An 18,992-nucleotide genomic window follows, 5' to 3' on the forward strand; every position below is an offset into this window, starting at 1 on the left:
TTAGAACACATCTGTCAGCAAGGACAGGAGTGGGGGCGTCGTGCCATGAATGGTGATGATGGTAGCTGCCCCCCCCCGGCCTTCGCCCAGGCCCAGCTCTGTGCTCAGCCCTCTGCACGAGCAGTCATGTTGCATCCACCTGAGGACCCTGGGCCCCGAGGATCACTGCTCGGTTCTGCAGATGAGGACACAGCTTCAGAGAGGTGGATTCACTTGCTTGAGGCCACGCAGCTCAAAAGCACAGGAAGTGGGATTCAGCCCTGCGTCAGCGTGGCCAGGGAGGTCACCCTTCCACCTCCACGGGTCCTGCGGCCACAGGGAAGTGTCCATGACGGACACCCCGTGCGGTGGGGGCTTCCAGGGGTGGGAAAGCCAAGGGGGCTAGAAATTGTGGGGTGCAAACAGACCCGGGGGAGCTTCAGGAGAGGGACCCTCCAGCGGCAGGCAGGGGAGCCTGAAGGAGGCAGAAAGAGACAAGTCAGGAGGCACAGGGACGCTTTGTCCTCCATGGTCCTTCCCCCTCCCCCTGGCCCTGGCCCCACTGACATCCTGCCCTGCCCGTGGCCCCCCCAGAGTCCAGGGAAAGGGGGTGCCACCCACGTGGAGCAGTACAGGGCCACGTGAAGTTGGCCCTGCAGCCTGGCTGGTGTGGTCCCCATTACAGAGGGTGCCAGATGGGCCTGGCAAGCTGGCAGGTGTCCAGCCCAGGAGCTGGCCCGGGAAACCAGACTGCCAGGGAGTTCAGGCCAAGTCCATTCATCCAGCAAATATTAATAGATACCCAGGACCTACTAGGCTCCAGGCTGGGCTAGGCGCTGGCGGTTCAGGTGGAAGAATGTGGATCCCACCCTGCCCTGCAGCACTTGCGGTGGGGTCGTGAAAGAAGCTGATTATCTGAGGAGACCTCACATAGGTTGGTGGCTGTGCCTGCCTGACCCTCCTGCCTCTCTGTTACAGCTTTAGGCTCATTGCTCCTCCCTCCCTAAAGGGGTTTAGTGAGACATCCAATCCTACCTCTGCTTCCTTGAACCCTCCCCAAAGCACCCAACAGGAGCCCAAGTCCTCTGAGTTCTTTCTGACACCCACTTCCTGCATCATGTGCTAACTTGCTGCCACAAGACAGTTTGCCCAACGGTGGGTGCAATCTTGGCAGTCTTTGGCAGGAGGGCACTGTAAATCAAAAACCCAAAAGTGCCCCCCGAACAAAGCTTTTGTCTCAACTAAATGCAGCCCGGCAGGGAGGGGAGCAGGACCTGCTCCTAAAACAGCGGGAAACAGCCCTCAAGGGAAGTGAGACAAACCAGCCCAAGGAAGTGGCTTCTAGAACCATGGCTTCTGGAACCACATCCTCTGCCCCCAGGAGACCTGCCTGCTACGTGATGGAGGCAGGAGTTTGGAAGTGGGCTGGGGCAGGAGGCGTCAAGCCATGTCTCACCAGCTTTAATCTTAACTTTGCATGTTTTAATGTGAAATGTAATTACATATTCTAAATTATGGTGGCGCACCCGTCAGGGCTGACTAATCAATTAGTCAGATAGATTTATAAGGATTTCGATCTCAGAGATTCTATGACCCTTGATGTGTTGTCTCAAAGCCCTGAGAAATCCCTTTCCTGCCCGTTTACTCTTGTGGGGGGGCCGTAGGGTTGCGAAAACCCTAAAAGGCAACCTGAAGATCCATACCCACCTCTGAAGTTCCCACCCTTTGGAAATCTGTGAGGGCTTTGGCCCAAGATTCAGAAATGTCAAACACACACGATTTATTCCATTACCTCCATAGCAAGTCATGGCAGACATTGCTAATGGATTACCAAACTCGTTCCTGCGGAATCTGGATCCAGCTTCAAGTTCCTTCTTCCCGCAGCCCCTCAGGCAGCCACTGCCGATCAGTCGGACCTGGCGTTGTTTCTTGCCGTCTCTGAGATAAGCCCTGTCTCAGCAGAGCAAAGTTGAAAAAAGGAAGCTGGATTCCGCCCTGGAAGGCCCGAAGTCAAGTGCTGGTTTTTCCACTTGCCGACTGCAGCAGCTAGGAGTCATTCCTCTACGGGTCAGGGCGCTAGCTTGTCCAGGTGAACGCAGGGTGATAATGCAGGATGAAAACCCACACGAGACGATTAAATGTGGAAGTCTGCTGTCTCCTCTCAAATTCTGTACAAGTCAAAGATGCAGCAAGCAACAGAGGAGAAAGAAGGATGCCAGCGTCCTGTGAAAAGCTGGCGTGATGCCCTGCCGGGGGCCCTTCAGTTGGGCTGTGATCATTTCTCTTCCCTCTGCTGTCCTCCTAGAATGGAAGCCAAGCGTCCACACGCAGGCTGCCTGGGGGGCTGCTCTCCAGACAGACGGCTGTCTCCAACAGAACAAACTCAGGGCACAGTCCCTGGGCTTCTAGTCTTTGGAGAGGCCCTGCGGCTTTGGCTACTGGTGGCCACCCTCTCCGGGGGCTGTGCTCTTGCAGGGAAAGCAGTTGTCAGTTTCCTTACGCTTTTAAAATTATGTTTATCACACAAGTAAGCCTCTGTCATATTATGTTTATCACACAAGTAACCCAAATTCATCATAAAAAAAAAACTAGAAAATTAAAACAAAAATGAAAGTTTAAACCACCCAGTAATCCTGTGATTTAGAGGTAAGTATTGTTAACGCAGGGCTTCCCTGGTGGCTCAGACCGTAAAGAATCGGCCTTCAGTGCAGGAGACCTGGGTTGCATTCCTGTTCGGGAAGATCCCCTGGAGAAGGGAATGGCAACCCACTCGAGTATTCTTGCGTGAAGAATTTCAAGGACAGAGGAGCCTGGTGAGCTACAGTCCATGGGGTCACAAAGAGTCAGACACAACTGAGTGACTCACACACAGATACACACACATGTTATTAACATATGGAACAGATCCTTGCATTTTTTTTACACTCCAGTATATTTACACTTGTTTATCTAACAGGATTTCTATCATTCTATACCTCTCATTTTATAACTTGGGTTTTTTTTTTTTTCACTTTATAGATTATCAACACTTTTCCATAGTAATAAAAGTAAAGATACCATCCTTTTCAGTAGCTTTATGATATTTCTTACAGTCCTTTATTGTTAAATATCCATTCTTGAACAATGAGCTCCCTATTGTTGGACATTTGTTTCCAATTTTTCTCTTTAATGAGCAGCAGGCACTGAAAACCAAGAACAACAACCCTATGATTTCACGGATGAATCTCTTTCCTTCGGTGAAATTCTCAGACTTGGAGTTATGGGGCCAGAAGGATGCACGTTTCCATGACTCGGATAGGCGTTGCCAGAGCGCCCTTCTGAGAGGTCGAACCTGACGCCACCCCCCAACAGCGCGGAGTCAGCGTTTCTCTCTCCCCGCTGATGTCTGCAGGTGGAGATCCACAGGCTCGGAACTCTCTCCAGCTGCTGGCCCTGCAACCATATTCCCGAAGGCCCCAGGACTCCAGTTCCTCTTCTCCCCATCCCCACCCCAAAGTACCCGAGAGAACCAGTCACCAGGCAGGGCCAGGGTCCCGATGCCACCTGGTGTGGCCACCAGCAGACCCCAACCCCGGTCCCCTTCCACGTGGGCGCCTGAATACCTCTTCTCGAGGCCCGCAGCCCCCACCTCTTGACGGGACAGCGAGCTTCTGAGTTATCGGCAGCCTTATTTCCCTCTACAGCTCCTACAGAGTTAACAGATGTACGCACGTCTGAGGCAGTCATGCGGTAAGAGACTTTGGGGCCAATCCTTCCCGTTTTGACAGTGTGTAATCGAGGTAAAGCCATAAATTTTATAAACAAGAATAAACGACCCTCAGCAACATATGTCTGCTCGACCCTTCCAAGGTGATCGTAAATAAAGGCACCTGCTTGCCGGGGAGGGGCGTGGGCACCGCAGATGGCCAGAGTCAAGGGCCAGAGGGTCTCTGCCTTGGGAGCATCTGGTGGGGGAGGACCACCCACACCCTGGTCCTGGGTGGACTGAACACCTTTCTGCCATTTATTCAATCTCTTCCGCAGGCTGCCTTTGCCCCGGTGTACCGGGAGCTGGCCTGCGTCTCACCTTTCCTCAGAGAGGTCGCTTGAAGCGGGGTCCTCCTGGGTTTATGGTCCCCTCTTCTCCTCCTCAGGGCTTCCCTGGTGGCTCAGTGGTAAAGAAGCTGCCTGTTAAGGCAGGAGACACAGATTCGATCCCTGGATCGGGAAGATCCCCTGGAGGAGGAAATGGCAACCCACTCCAGTATTCTCACTTGGGAAATCCCTTGAACAAAAAGAGCCTGGCAGGCTACAGTCCATGGGGTCCTAAGAGTCAGACATGACTTAGCGGCTCAACAACTTCTCCTTCTCCTCTGCCCAAGTTGTCACACTCTGTCCCAAGAGGAAACTCTCTTGGGAATCTGAAGACCAGTCTTCTTGTCCAGCTCTGCTACTGCCCACAGGGAGTTCACAGGCGGCAACCCCTTAAAGCTCTTGCTGGCCTGTAACCAGGTCACCTTCCCTTTAACTTTGGCCCTGGTGCTCCTGGAGCCACATCCCCCTGGCTGACCCGGCCCCGCCAGGGGGGACCCTGTCTCCCGCAGCCTCAGGACATCTAAGCAAACCAGACATGCTGCTCAGTTGGTCCTCTGTGCATCACCTGGGCCTGAGCTATTGAAAGTGCTTTGAAAAAGGATAAACACTTGATTCGACAATAGCTACATTTTCTTTTTTTTGAGCTGCAGCCATGTGCCACGCCCATGTACGCCCATGGGCATATTTCCTGAACCCTTGGAAGCTGATATCATTATTACCAAAGATTAAAGTAGGCAATGGAGGCTCAGAGTGGTTGCAGGATTTTTTCAAAGTGCCTCAGCTAGGAAGTGGCAGAGCTGGAACTTGAATTCAAATAGTAACAATCAACTATAATAATAGCAGCTAACATGTGACAGGGGCACCCTGAGCCTTTTAAACATTGCCTCATTAATCTCTCCCAGCAGCCCTGTGGGGTAGATATGCTTCACATTCCCATTTTACAGACAAAGAAGTAAGTCTCAGGAAGATGGAACGACTGGCCTGAAGTCGTGACGCTAGGAAGTGACAGAGCTGGTTTTGAACCCAGGTCTGCCTGAAGCCAATGCCTGCGCTGAGCATTTGACTATTGCTCTCAACCCTGTGCTCCTTGTCACACCTCTGTGGCTCCACATGGCTGGCAGCGAGGCCGATGAAGCAGGCAGCCCCATGCATGGATTCGCTCCTGCAGCGGGTGCTATACTGGAGAGCTAAGAGCAAGGGTTCTTCCCTGGGGCTTCCACAGACCTCTTCAGGTTGTACACAGACTGTGAACACCTGTGTGTCTGTGTCTTTCCAGGGAGAAGGTGCACAGAGCCTTCATCCCAAGTCTCTGAATCTGGGGACTTCCCGGGTGGCCCAGTGGTTAAGACTTGTCGCTCCCCAATGCAGGGGACCCAGGTTCAATCCCTGCTCAGGGAACCAGACCTCGCATGCCACAGTGAAGATCAGAGATCCTGTGTGCTGCCACTGAGACCCAGCGCAGCCAAATAAATAAATGTTTAAAAGAAACTTATGAATCTGTGGATGGGTAAACACCAGGATACCCCCCAAAGTTCCTGGGTACCCCCCAACCAGCACGTCTCCTGCTTCAGCTCGCATCCAAGCACTGTCTCCCATGATGAACTCCCAGAGAAGAAAAGCGACAGGTCGAGGCAAATGAACCCCGCACCCTAGCTGGGCTGCAAAGGAGGCCTCGGTCCCCTCTGTAAGCAAGATCAGACCGGCCTGAAGGGAGGGATGAGGCACAAAGCCTCCCAGGCACTGATTTATGTAGCGTTCATGTGGAATTTATTACACAAAGGATTTTATTCAATTAAACTTGAAACGCGTCTGGGTTCTTAAAGGTTCAGTAGTGATAACTGGGACAGAGGGATCATAAAACTGGATGGGTTGTCGGAGAAAGGTGTCAGGGCGGGGTAGGGAGGAGATGAGGGTGACATTGCAGTTGACGGGGGGGATTCAGTACCGGGGACGTTTGTCATTGGGATGTGTTACAAGTTCGGGCTGTGAAAATTACTCGGTGAAAAAAATGCACATTAACAATAGCCATGAAATATCAGTTAAGGGAAACTAGGTTGAGAAATGAGACAGCAGAATCTATTAGTGCCTGACATTGTTCTCTGCGGCCCAGGTCATGATTAAAATGACTGTCAAGTGGCGGCAGGGGGAGGGGCACCCGGCCAGGAGTCACAGGGCCACGTCCTGGGCCCACATCCTGGCGTTGACTCCCTGACACGAGTTGGTTCTCAAGTCTGTTTCCTCCACTGCTAGGAGGACACAGACGGTGCCTCCCTTGGGGCTGCTGGGTGATTTCAACAAGATGATGTCGGTGGAGCCCCCGGCCCGGGGCCTGGCATGTCAACCCTTCAGTGATGCCACCTGGTGGGCTTCTCGCCGCTGGTATATCCAACCACCTCCAGCTGTGGCACTAAATACATTCCTGAGAGCCAGACCAGGACCAGCAGGAGGCAGGTAGAGCACTTTCTTGGGTGCAAACTGTATGGAAATGCCTCCAAATCCAGGAAGCAAGAGAAATAATGCTTTCATGCCATAATTTTTTAAAAATCAAAATCATGCAAAAAAAATCTATGATCGATAAGGTATCACAATTATAAATAAAAACTGCCTGCCCTTTCTCCCCCGACCCTTGTTACTGTGTGATGGAAACAATCATTTACGAGGGTTGACAGGGGCTGTAAACGGGCTCTGTTTACAATCATGTTTTGATTGTGGAGTTTTGTTAACTTTTCCCACTGGGTTCCAGACCCAGGAGGATCTTTTGAGGAGTGTTTGGGGGATGAACACATTCTTCCTTTTGCTTCTGGCTGCCACGTGGCTGTGTCAGGCACAGAACATGCCTGCATCTGAACGTTTCTCGGGGATGTTTGTCTCTTCGAGTGTTTGTTTCTCAGAGATGTTCACAATGGAAGGGATGGTGTGGAGCGGTTGGGACTTGGGAACCTGGGGCTACCATCTGGCCTGTGACAGCCCTTCCCAGCAAGGGCTGGTGGGGCGTGGATTTGGCTACAGGCAAAAGGCCTTATTTCAAAGATTAGCCCTTGAGGACGCTATCTACTCAAACCACTTCTCTTGTCCTTTGTAGGATGGTCTACCATGGTAAGGAGCGCAGGACTGTTTATTATGTACAACCTGCTCCTTCTAGGATGATGCTGAGGTGCAAGAAAGATCGAGTGACTTGACGGATTCTAGGAGCTCCTGGAACATACCCCTCCCCAGCCCAGCCTGAGTGCCCACCCGCTCAGCCACAAACTGCCTTTAGCCTATTCTGTGCCATTCTCAGCTCTGTTCACACCAGCCAAGCCGCATGCTGCGCACCAGACCTGGTGCCAACTGCTGGTCGGGGCCGCTTCCTGGAGGGATTTCGCTGTCACTCACGGTCGCCTGCACCTTACCCTTGCCCAAGTCCAGGAACAATAGGACCCAGAGGGGAGATGTGATGTTCCCTCCAGCGAAATGAGCAGGCAAGTTGGTTAAAAATGAAAGCAGGGGCAAGCACAAAACTCATCATTTTACTGTTTGCTGACTTGCTGGCAAGGATGGCCGGAGGGACCCGCCTTCCCGCCCTTCATGCTAATGACCGACGGCCGGATGGAGTTCACTGGACCTTTCCGCCCTGACTGTGCGAGCCTGCCCCTCCCGACTCGTTTCCTGCAATTAGCGGCGTGGAACCTTCAGGATCTCAGGGCTGCCGCCTCGCTCTTCATAAATATCTCCCTTCCCAAGGACACAGCTGGCGCGGGCCGTGTCGCTTCATAGCGGGAGGGAGCCGCGGTGACAACTGAAATAAAATACAGCCGTGGTCTGGATCTCAGAGGGATAAACCAGCCAAGTGCAACATCAGAGAAGTCGGTCTGGTCTGTGTCAGCCTCGCTGGAACCGTAAGAGCTTATTCTCTGAAGCTGAAGGCACTCCACCTCTGGCCCTGGACGCTGCCGCCCCGGGCAGGACATGCCCCCCTCAAAGCGGCAGTCTCCCTCTCTTGCGGGGGTCTCTGGCCCCTGATGCAGGGAGACTCCCTTTGAAAGAAGATTCCCCAGGTCACACCCCCGCCACGCACACACTTCAAGTCCAAGTGTTTCCGAGGCCTCGCCTGCCAGTCTGCAGCCATCCTCCGCCTGTGATGAGTGGCTCAGAGGTGACTAACCTCCAAATCCTGTCTGCCTTCCCCTTTATAAATGTGACATTTAAAGCCCCTTTGGCACAGGTAAATCACAATTACATTTCCAAGGCCCTCTGGTACCATTCCAAATCCTCGGACAGCCAGAGTTGCCAGTGGAAGGCCTCACGCGCGCTCTCTCTCTCTCTCTTTCTCACACATACACATACACACATACACGGTGCAAGCCTTTCCCACTTTTATTCTTTTTTTCTGCTTGGTTCCTCGATGAAGCAATCACTTTTTCTTTCCTGCAACACTGACTTCATTCCCACTTCCTCAAAGACCGAGGAGAGCCCAGGGGAGGAGGGTAGGATTCTCCACCAGCCACAGCTCCCAAAGGAAGGGACAGGGCTGTGAAGGAAGCCGGGTTTGCACAGAAGACCAGCTTCTGGTCCCTGTGGGTGAGATCTTCAGGGATCAGGATGCGAGGGCGAAGTCTTCCCTTCACCATTGTCACTTCCATTCTTTCCCAGAGCCTCAGGTGCGGTCCGACAGGTCATTTTTCTTGTATATCTTTTCTGGATTCCCTTCCTTCATGGCTGTGTATCTGGCTAATGTGAAGAGATAGTCGCTGAGTCTGGAGGGGCAGAAGCAGGCAAACAGAATGGACTGAAATGAGAGATCAATGCTAACCGGGTCCTCCCTAAATGAGCCTTCAAGGAGGAAATATCAATCACATGCCCCCAGGAGCATTGGGCAGGACAGCGGGTGCTCAGCCAACCCGGGCTTGATGGATGGCACGCGAGGCCAGCTTCCGTGCGAGCCTGGCACCCAGCTCTGGCGCCAGGGCTGGGGCGGTTTCCGCAGGAAGAGGCCGCTGGCCTGCCCGGCCTCACGGGGCTGGCGACTTTGGGCCCCGTCCCTGCTTTCTGCACCTTCCGACGACGAGGCCTGGTGCCTCCCAAACTGGGGCATGTACACAAGTCCCTCGGGGATCCTGGTGACACTCAGATCAGATTCTGATTGCAGAGGACCGGCTGGGCCAGGCCTGGATTTGGCAAGTGTAAGCGACGCCCAGGCGATGCTGGCACTGCTGACTGAGAAACTCACTTTGAGCTGAGGGGGCCTAGGGCCGGCTTCTCAACCTCAGCACAACTGAAGCGAATGAATGAGGGAGGCTAATGTGTGGTCGTCACTCCCCACAATGTGCCTGCGTTTTCTGGCAGGCTCTTCAGATCCCATCTGAGTACCTGTTTAAGAACTTGACCACGTTTGCATCGGTCTCACCCGTCTGGACAAGAGGCACCACTCTAGAAGAGGAGGAGGCACAGCGTTACGCTGGTGTTAGGGGCTCAACACGCTCGGGGCCCGGGGCTGCGTCCCGAGCCAGCATCTGCCTCCTGCTGCAGTCTGACCGGGCGTCCTCGCCAGCCTGTGCGCAGACGTTCTAAAGGGCGCTCACTGGGGATGAGGGCCAACGACGTGGCAGCCCCTCCGGGGCCCATCACCTCTGCCGCATAACCCCTGCTGGGAGGTGCGCACCCCAAACCGAGGTCCCAGGTTTATGTCCCCTCCCCCAGGGGCTTTGTCACCTGGACACAGGTCTGGTGTCCTGAGGACCCTCCTCTGCTTGGCCAGTTCCCGCTGTCGGACCTTTCTTTGGACCGTCTCCACGTTTTTGCTACTATGAGCACTGCTGACGTGGACGGCTCTGGGCAAATGACTCTTTTCTCCTGAAGCTGAAGCTCTTCTGTGACCCAGCGTCCCTTTACAAACCACTTGGGTCCAAGAGCCTTTCATGAAAAGTGAAACTTTCATGACATGGGGCCATGGACAGTGCTCAGGTTTGGAGCAGACACACCTGGGCTCCAGCCTGGACTCTGCCATGGACCACCCAGGGGACCCTGGCCACGGTGTAACCTCTGAGCCCCCATTTCCTGACCCTGGCAGAGTGGGGACTGCCACCACCTCTCTTCCAAGCTTACCACAGGGAATCAATGAAATAATGAATACAAAGCTCCCAGCACGGCCTCGTCTGTTGTATACAGACATTTTATTGTCTTTATCGTCGTTTTTCTGTAAAGCTGGGTGGCAGCCTGGCCTATGGATCGTGTTAAATGGAGATTCTGCACAATCACTCTTTTATTTATTTCAATATTTATTTGACTGTGCTGGGTTTTAGATGGGCTCTTCAATCTTTGTTGTGGCATGCAGTATTTTTTTTTTTAATATTTATTTATTTTGCTGCTCTGGGTCTTAACTTGCAGCAGGTGGGATCTTTTTAGTGGTGGCACGTGAACTCTTAGTTGCGGCACGTGGGATCTAGTTCCCTGACCCGGAATCAAACCTGGGCCCGCTGCGTTGGGAACGTGAGTCTTAGCCACTGGACCCTCAGGGAAGTCCCTGCAATTGCTCCTTTAATGTTTCCTTAATAAGGCTGTCAGCAGGTTCTGGGAGGTTCCTTCCTCTCTGACTCTGAATTTGGGGACGGGGGCAGCAGGTGGCTGGCTGGTCTGGGCCCTTCTCCACCCAGCACCCAGAAGTCTCACCCCATGGCCTAGAGCCAGTCATCAGCTTTCAGGATAAAGGCAGAGCCCTTGGGTGCAGGAGACCCTGCCCGGCCTGGCCTCGGCTCAGCCTCCGGCCTCACTGTGCCCCACGCCCCTCACTCTGGACCAGACCTTCAGCCTCCTTTCTGTGCGTTCGGCGCAGGCTGCTGCCTCTGCCCGTGCTGCCCCCTCGCCCCGGGCACTCTGTCCACCATTCTCCCCCAGGCCCAGTCCGAGGCTGGGTCACTCTGGGGCCAAGCGCCCTCTATCACAGCTTTCATCGTGCTGTGGAGCTTTTCGATCTTTCTGCTCAGCAGAGGCCCCCTCCTGTTTAAATTAACCTGAAGAATGGGGAGCCTTCACTGAAGGCTGAATTTCACCCCACCTGAGTGGTATTATCATTATGATTAATCAACTAGACCCGCTGGGCCTCCCCTGCTCCCCAGTTGCTGAAGCTGTCCGCTTCAGCACCGGCTCTGATCTCACCAGGGACCACTGTGCTCCGCCCACTCCCGGGGGCCCCGTACCGTCTCTCGGCTCGGCGACACACGGCCCGACAGAAGTGCAGCGCGGAGCTGCTCTTGCCTCCCGACTGAAAGAAGGAAGCGGGTGTTGGCTGGAGTGGGGATGGGGTTGAGGGGGCTGGGGTGCCCACTGCAGACAGGGAGCTCGGACAGACTGACGGACATGCAGGCTCACCCTGCCCCTAACCCAGGGTAGTATTCTGCCTCCAGGGGCCCTACCGGGGTGTAGTCTCTGGGTGTTGTCACTCAGTCGTGTCCGACTCTTTGTGACCCTATGGACTGCAGCCTGCCAGGCTCCTCTGTCCATGGGATTCTCTAGGCAAGAATACTGAAGTGGGTTGCCATGCTTTTCTCCAGGTGATCTTCCCGACCCAGGGATTGAACCCAGGTCTCCTGCACTGCAGGCAGATTCTTACTGTCTGAACCTCAAGGGAAGCTTCTGGGTACCCCTCTCTAAGGCGGGCAGGGGTGGGAATGGGACCAGTGAAGGTCTGGAGGGGATTCGGGGGCTGGGGGACAGCTTCTGTCACCGTTACACATTAAAGAGGGGGACTTCGTCACTGCTGGTGTGTTGGGGTCAACACATGCACCCACAGCCACCCTGCAGGCTGAGGCAGCCGGGTACCTACAGGCAGGATGAAAGCGGTGAGCGGGGGCAGCTGGCGAGAGTATTTGTCGATCCACTGCTCCAGCTCCAGGATGGGCCCCGCCTCGAACGTGGCGTGTTCTGCGGAGCCAAGGAGACCGGCACTGCGTGAGGCCACGGCCCCAGTATCACAGGAGCCTGCCTGTTCCTTTCCATCCAGGTGCCCCACAAACCACTCCACTGGCTCAGAGGCACCTTCCCTCTCAGGCTGCAAGGCCAGGCTGACAGGGGTCCCAGGTGCATCCCAGGAGAGGGTTCCCTGGGCCCCCACAGGGCCCTCTGAGCAGACACCCGGTGCATTCAGGGAGAGATTTACTTAAGTGAGCCTCCCTGGCTGAGGAGCGCGGAGTCGCCAGGGCAGAGCCAACATCCTGCAGGGAGCACTGGATCTGGGGGAGAAAAGGAGGGCGCAGATGAGAACCTCGTCATGCCCGTCACGCAAGGTCCCCTGCGTCCATGCGCAGAAGCTGCTGGGCTAGGGCTGGCAGATCGCTAAGGAGCATTTAAAGGCTATTAGCAAACTGTCTGAACCTGCAGAACATCTGCCCTGGTTGGCAAGGGACCTGGCTCCCTTGGGGACATCTGGGTGACGCAGACAGTGAGCATCAAAGGCCCGGGGTGGTTAGGAAGAATCCTCTTGCCCGACCTTCCTCTCCCACAGGCAGGGGCCCGGTGAGGTCTTTTTCTTTTCTCTAACCTGACGGCCTTGGTTTTCTAACCTAAAACACCTGGGCCGAGAGACCCAAGGTGGCAGTGCTTTTTATTTTGATCTATATTCTTCTTCTTTTTCAATAATTTGTTTTTGGCTGTGCTGGGTCTTTGCTGCTGCGTGGGCTTTTCTCGAGCTGTGGCGAGTAGGGGCTACTCTCTAGTGGCGGGGTCTGGGCTTCTCATTGCCGTGGCTTCTCTTGTTGCGGAGCACGGGTTCTAGGGCTCCGGTTTCAGTAGTTGCGGCGCGCAGGCTCTAGAATGCAGGCTCAATAAGTTGTGGTGCACGGGCTTAGTTGCTCTGTGGCATGTGGCACCTTCCCAGATCAGGGATCGAACCTGTGTCTCCGGCATCGGCAGACAGATTCTTTACCACTGAGCCACCAGGAAAGCCTGACAGTGCTTTTTAAACTGGACAGGACAGATCTGCCCTCTAATGAGAAGGCCACCATGGCAGAGTGCTGGAAGCAGGACAGAGCTCCTTGAGCCACCAGGCCGCAGACTGTGCTTCAGTTATATGACCATGTGGTGTCTCCATGGCTTCCGGCTTCTGGTGCAAAGTGACTTCACAGTCCCACCCTGCTGTTGGCCACATGCAGCGTTCATGCTGGAGCTGGAGAGAGGTGACCGCTGCCTGGGAATCAGACCCCAGCCCCGCTGGGATTCCTGGCTGCAGGGCCTCGGCCTGAGCCTTGCTTTTGTCCTCTGTAAGATGTGAAAGCTGGCCTCCACCTCACGGGCTTCTGCAGGGAATGCTGGGAACAGGCTGCCTGGCCTTCTATAGGCCCTGGGGCAGCCTAGGAGAATAAGTCACAGTCCATACCCTCAGGGCGCCCAGGCCATACGCCTGGTGATTCATATCTGTGGTAGCTCAGATGGTAAAGCGTCTGCCTGCAATGTGGGAGGCCTGGGTTCGATCCCTGGGTTGGGAAGATCCCTGAGTCGGGAGGATCCTCTGGAGAAGGAACTGGCAATCCACTCCAGTATTCTTGCCTGGAAGATCCCATGGACAGTGGAGGTTGGCGGGCTACAGTCAATGGGGTCGCAAAGAGTTGGACACGACTGAGCGACTAACACTTTCACTTTCACTTCAGAGGCAGAAGCGCAGGAGCTGTGGGAGCCTGGGAGAGGCACCAGCTGGAGGCTGGGGTGGGTGACCTGAGCAGCGCTGGAGAAGATGATGTCGAAAGTGTCACTCAAAGTATGTGGCCTAAAGTAAGGGGGGCTCATCATGTCATTGCACCCCCCTGCCCCCAGGCAAACCCTGCTCAGAGGTGGGCACAGCAGACCAGAAACGACTGCTGTGGGTGCCAACACTTCCTCATAATGAGGCTGAAGACCAGCCTCCCTCACACAGGAGGTGCCGCGTTCATAAAGCGTTCCAGCTTTTAGGCCTCCCAACCTTGGGCAGCTCCTCACTGCCCTGCGTCTGCTCCCGGGGGCCCCCTTGTGCTCCAGTCTGGCCTGGAGGACTGAAGCGGGCCGAGGGCTGACCCTCCAGGGGGCTGCAGACTCAGGTCAGCATGTAGACTGAAACCTGGGGTGTCTTTCGTCCTCTAGGGGTGGCAGCCCTGCCTCCATTTCTGAAGTCCTCTCTGAGGGCCAAAGCCTGGCTGCCTCTTAAGGAACAGAGCAGTCATTCTAAGAACCCTACTAACCCCCCTACCCAGGGCTCCCCGTGGCTGGGCCTCCCGCGTTTCTCAACCTCACAGCCACTGACACTTTGGCCCAGGTCATCCTCTGGGGTGGGGATTGGGGGGTGTCCTGTGCGTTGTACGATGTTTAGCTGCTTCCCTGCCTCCACCCACCAGACCCCAACAGCACTTCCACCTCCAGTCGTGATGACTGAAAACATCACCGGAAATTGCCCCATGTGCCCTGAGGGGCAGAACTGGGCTGAGACCGCTGACCTCACATTTCCCTCTGAGAGCAAGCCTCCTCACTCACCTGTGAGGGAGGGTGATCTCTGTGTGTTCCCATCTTATAGATGAAGAAACTGAAGCTTACAGAGGGAAAGTGACTAGTCCCAGGTGACACAGAGAGGAAGTGATGGTCAGATGGCAATTCCAGTTATGGCCACCAGGCCTCGGGGTTGAAAAAAATCCCAGCTCCCGGTAAGAGAATGTTACTCACTTTCTGAAGCTCTTCCACAAACGGGTGGCCCTTTTCTGCAATTAATTCCATAGCAAACCTACAAGGAAAAAGGAAAAAGAATTTGCCTCAAATATAACATCCCTAGGCCCTGTCTTGAGGGTTAGTCGCTTAGTATTTGAGCTCTGTAGCCTACCAGGCTGCTCTGTCCATGGAATTCTCCAGGCAAGAATACTGGAGTGAGTAGAGATTCCCTTCTCCAGGGGAGCTTCCCCATCTAGGGATCGAACCTGCAGGCAGGTTCTTTATCATCTGAGCCACCAGGGAAGCCCTGTCTTGCTGGAAGGTAATACCTTCTCAGGTGACAGACCATTTTGCTAACTGAGCTATCACAGGAAAGGGGTTATTTTTTTGTTGACAATGTTTTTATAACATCATAACCTTACATATGATTGGGGGTATTTGTTTTTCGTATCACTCATCCAGCCAACAACTCTTTCAGTGCCTCCTCTGACCGGGTCCAGGTGATTCATATGAACAGAGCTGACACAGGCAGAAGAATCCATAGCTGAGTTTTGGCCAGGCCCCGGCCCCATGTCACCTGAAGGATGATGGGCTGCTGATTGGCTAATTCTGAACAGCCAGTGATGCCAGAATCCACCTTCCCAGCCCTCTGCCTGCTTCATCTTGTGTCTACCTCTCCTTTTCCACACTCTTCCCACATGCACCAAGGGGTCTGCCCTCTACTCTGCGGGCAGTCTAGCTCCACCTCCCATTATCCATCCTGAAAACCTTATTTAGTCAGGCCTGTCATTGAGAACTGGCAGCCCTGAACAAGTAGGTCTTAATAATTAATAATAATGATAATAGCTAGCATTGTGATTAGTGCTAGCTACCTAAAGGGGGGGACCATGGAACTCTCTCATTCCATCCTCACAAGAGCCCAATGAGATTGGATACTTTTATTATGATCATTTGACAGAACAGGAAACTGAGGCTCAGAGAGGCCAGGTGATCTGCCTGAAGTCACACAGCCAGTCAGAAGTGTGTGAGAATTTGAACCCAGGTCCATCTGATTACCATGACCTTCACCCGCAAGGCCACAGCAGAGCTGAAGAACAAGCACTGACAGTAACTGCAGCTCACACTGCCAACAGCCTCCTGAGTGGCTTGTACTTTGTTCTCTAATATTTGCTGCCCCTCCCACCCCACCGCTGGCAGGTGTGTCCACGTGCCTGACTCTGGCCAATGAAACATGAGCAGAGATGGCGTGTCACTTCATGGAAGCCTTAAGAACCAGCATGGGCATTGCCTTGATCTCTCTTCCCCTCTGTTGTGATTACTGGCCAATGCCAGTAATCGTGTTCCAGACAGAAGCTGTCCCACGAGCCTGAGTCCCAGAGTGAAGGCCATGCAGAGAAACACACCCAACCCAGGACAGGCTTGAAGTAAGAGGATGAAATATCTCTTTGGTGGTGCAAGTCATGAGACGTGGGCACTGTTACCCCAGCAAGGCCTGGCCAATCCTGATGACTTCCCCAAGTCCATCTTCTAAGTCATGAGCACAGTGAGGGAGCAGGGAGGGAAGGATGAGGCACACAGCCAGGGACAGAAGGCAGCACATGAGCAGACAGGAAGGGTGAAGGGGGTCCGCAGCCCGCAGCCTAGTGGAACTGACCGGCTGCCCCTGCGCCTCCAGGTTCATCAAGGGCAAGCAGCCTCCAGGACTGGCTCTGGAGGGCTGCACCTCAGTCACACCTGCTAATGACCCACTCATACCTGACCTCAAGGTCAATCCTGTCCTCCTTACCCGATGGCTGAACTTAATTCATCTGTAGTTCCCACGGCTTCAAACACCTGGTCGTCTTTGGATCTTCTTTCTCCAGTGAAGGTGCTAGAAAACCCTGTGAGAAATATTTTGCTTCCCAAATTAAAGAGTTTTTTTAATCTTGATATACTCTTTTTTCCCCCCAATATTTATTGATTTATTTGGCTGCACTGAGTCTTAGTTGCAGCATGTGGGTTCTAGTTCCCTCATCAGGGATTGGACCTAGGCCCCCTGCATTGAGAGTGCAGAGTCTTAGCCACTGGACCATCAGGGAAATCCCCTGTTCTGACAGATTTTAAATTATCAAAACAATATACGCTTGTTACAAAAGATAACAGGATAGGATAAAAATATGTACAGGAAACAATGAAAGCCTGCCTGTTCATTCCTCTCTCTCACTATTCAATCTCTCTCTCAGGTAACAGTCCAAGGTGTAACCTTTCACATTGCCTTTCTGAACACACATATAAACACACACACACACACACACACACTTTTATCCAATGCATCCCAACTCTGGATTGTTCTGCAACTTGCTTTTGTCATTTAATTTATCCGGGGCATCTTTCGTTTTGCATCACACTTGGGTGATGCCTACTGAGATCTGTCACATACTTTTTAATGTCTGCAAAGAATATGGAAGAACTTTTAGATGGAATCTGCCATCTCTTCCTTTGCATTTTTCACCTGTCCCCACCCTACCTTTGTCTCCTGTTTTGGTGTAGATCTTGGGGACCTTGGGAGTCTTCGAGGAAGGCTGTGGCCTAAGGAGAAATACACATCAAGAGCTGGTGAGTGAGGATATATGAAATACCCAGGGAGACACCTTCTTCAGTGGGTCACAGTTTGCTACCTGTACCTTAGTGTCAGAACTTACCCCTTCAGCTTGGATCTCTTGAAATCTTTCCTCTCTGTTCCTCTTAGTTTTAAGCCCTTTGTGGGCCAGTTGTGTGTCTTGTCACACCTGTACCTGCAGAGTAGCTGATGTACTACATTGCTCAATGAAGACACTCAATAAATATTTGCTGAAAGAATTTATTGATCACTTTCCTAGTCTCTGCACTGTGCTAAGTGAATTATTGGCATTATCTCTTGGTATTATCCCTGGAATATTCCCAAGCCCCAAAGGGAGGCACTATCTATGACGTTCATTTTATGTTTAATGAATCTGTAGCTCACAGGATGAGACTCACCTTTCTAGGTCACCCAGGGAAGAAGCAGTAGGGCTGGATTCTGGCCCAAGACTTATTCTGCAACCCCAAACCATCACTTCCGTTCTACCAAGCCAGGGACTCTCTTTTTAAAAAATATTTACTTTTATTTATTTGCATGAACTGGATCTTTAGTTGGGCACATGGTTTCTTTCATCTTCACTGTAGCATGTGGAACCTTTGGTTGCAGCATGTGGGATCTAGGGATGGAACCCAGGCCCCCTGCATTGGGAGATTGGTCAGTTACTGGTAAAGAATCCTCCTGCAATGCTGGAGACCTGGGTTCAATCCTGGGGTTGGGAAGATCCCTTGGAGAAGGGAAAGGCTACCCACTCCAGTAGTCTGGCCTGGAGAATTCCATGGACTGCATAGTCCATGGGGTCGCAAAGAGTCAGACACGACTGAGTGACTTTCACTTTCACTGGAAAACCAGGGAAGTCCCAAGCCAAGGGCTCTTGAAAGGGGAAAAAAACCCCTTCATACTATGAAGCTTCAAGTATACTCTGAAATGGAGAATTGCCAAAATAGGGTTCAAAAAGAGGCATTTTCAAATAGCAACACCTTTAATACAGACTTCAACATTAAAATGTGACATTAAAAGGTTATTCAGAGGTTGAATTACTGGATCTATAAAACATATTAATTCAGTACTAAGTCAGATTCTGAGGTCCGGGATGGGGTGCTAGTTTCAAGGTATGTGATGAGAGCCATCTTTACAACGCGCTGGTGTCTCTCTGTGTCTTGACTGCTTTGCAGACAGGTTAAGATCCGAACTGAGGACCCCTACTGATTGTGAGGCCAAGCAAGATGACCCTCCTGGTTCACGTGGGCTATGCCCGGTCCTGATGGATGCTGGGTTCCGTTTGGACTTGTCTCGTGCTAAGAAATCTTGGTCTCTGGTTTCCCCCGAGGCCACGTTGCCATGCTGACGTCAGGATTAAAGAGGACGTCACCTGGCGATTGCTGCGGTGACCTCCCATCGGTGTGACGGAAACACGGCGACGACAACACAACTCAGGTCAGGTGTCTGAGTTAACTTCTCAGCCAGGTACTCACCTGTCCCCGTCTTCCACGCCCTGGGGGCCGAGGCTCTGGAAACGGGGACACAATAGCTTGCGGGCTCCAAGGCACCCGCGCAAGCCAAGGCGACCTCCCGCGCCCCAGACGGCCATGCCCCAGGGCTCTAGTCGAGGGCTGACCCCGCCAGCTTCCCGTCCAGGTTCCGAGGTGACTCCACCTACCGCCGGCCGCGCCACCGCTCAGCCATCGTCTTCTATTGGTCC

At 53.2% G+C, this 18,992-nt stretch overlaps 1 protein-coding gene and 1 long non-coding RNA gene across 5 annotated transcripts; one reads left to right on the forward strand and one right to left on the reverse strand.

Annotated features, from left to right (window-relative positions):
• Positions 1 to 8,391: 8,391 nt before the first annotated feature.
• Positions 8,392 to 18,974, reverse strand: MMAB (metabolism of cobalamin associated B). 2 transcript variants are annotated; one of them, XM_006044823.4, is made up of 9 exons: positions 18,766 to 18,962; positions 17,201 to 17,262; positions 16,481 to 16,574; positions 14,713 to 14,770; positions 12,188 to 12,260; positions 11,855 to 11,952; positions 11,229 to 11,293; positions 9,403 to 9,462; positions 8,392 to 8,789 (listed from the first exon to the last, which is right to left on the reverse strand). In XM_006044823.4, exons 1-9 carry the CDS (start codon positions 18,879 to 18,881, stop codon positions 8,690 to 8,692), a joined length of 726 nt encoding a protein of 241 aa, XP_006044885.1. In that variant the 5' UTR covers positions 18,882 to 18,962; the 3' UTR covers positions 8,392 to 8,689. The 2 variants fall into 2 exon arrangements, with proteins under 2 accessions (XP_006044885.1, XP_025123259.1); XM_025267474.3 differs by lacking the exons at positions 11,229 to 11,293; positions 12,188 to 12,260 and having other exon boundaries at positions 18,766 to 18,974.
• On the forward strand, positions 11,171 to 16,173 carry LOC123329912. 3 transcript variants are annotated; one of them, XR_006545497.2, is made up of 4 exons: positions 11,171 to 11,310; positions 13,674 to 13,780; positions 14,567 to 14,693; positions 15,892 to 16,173. It is a non-coding gene; the product is annotated as an uncharacterized LOC123329912 (long non-coding RNA). The 3 variants fall into 3 exon arrangements; XR_006545495.2 differs by lacking the exon at positions 15,892 to 16,173 and adding an exon at positions 15,157 to 15,882; XR_006545496.2 differs by lacking the exon at positions 15,892 to 16,173 and adding an exon at positions 15,173 to 15,882.
• Positions 18,975 to 18,992: the final 18 nt, after the last annotated feature.

The sequence above is a fragment of the Bubalus bubalis genome, chromosome 17 (assembly GCF_019923935.1).
Source record: "Bubalus bubalis isolate 160015118507 breed Murrah chromosome 17, NDDB_SH_1, whole genome shotgun sequence".
Lineage (NCBI taxonomy): Eukaryota > Metazoa > Chordata > Mammalia > Artiodactyla > Bovidae > Bubalus > Bubalus bubalis.

Excerpts from the sequence above, each read along its gene's own strand:
- MMAB (XM_006044823.4), bottom strand. The coding sequence starts at position 18,881 with ATGGCCGTCTGGGGCGCGGGAGGTCGCCTTGGCTTGCGCGGGTGCCTT. Across the intron at positions 16,575-17,200 it reads CACCAAAACAGGAGACAAAG|GGTTTTCTAGCACCTTCACT; the intron begins GTAGGGTGGGGA and ends TATTTCTCACAG. Across the intron at positions 9,463-11,228 it reads TGTCGCCGAGCCGAGAGACG|AGTGGTGCCTCTTGTCCAGA; the intron begins GTACGGGGCCCC and ends CTCCTCTTCTAG.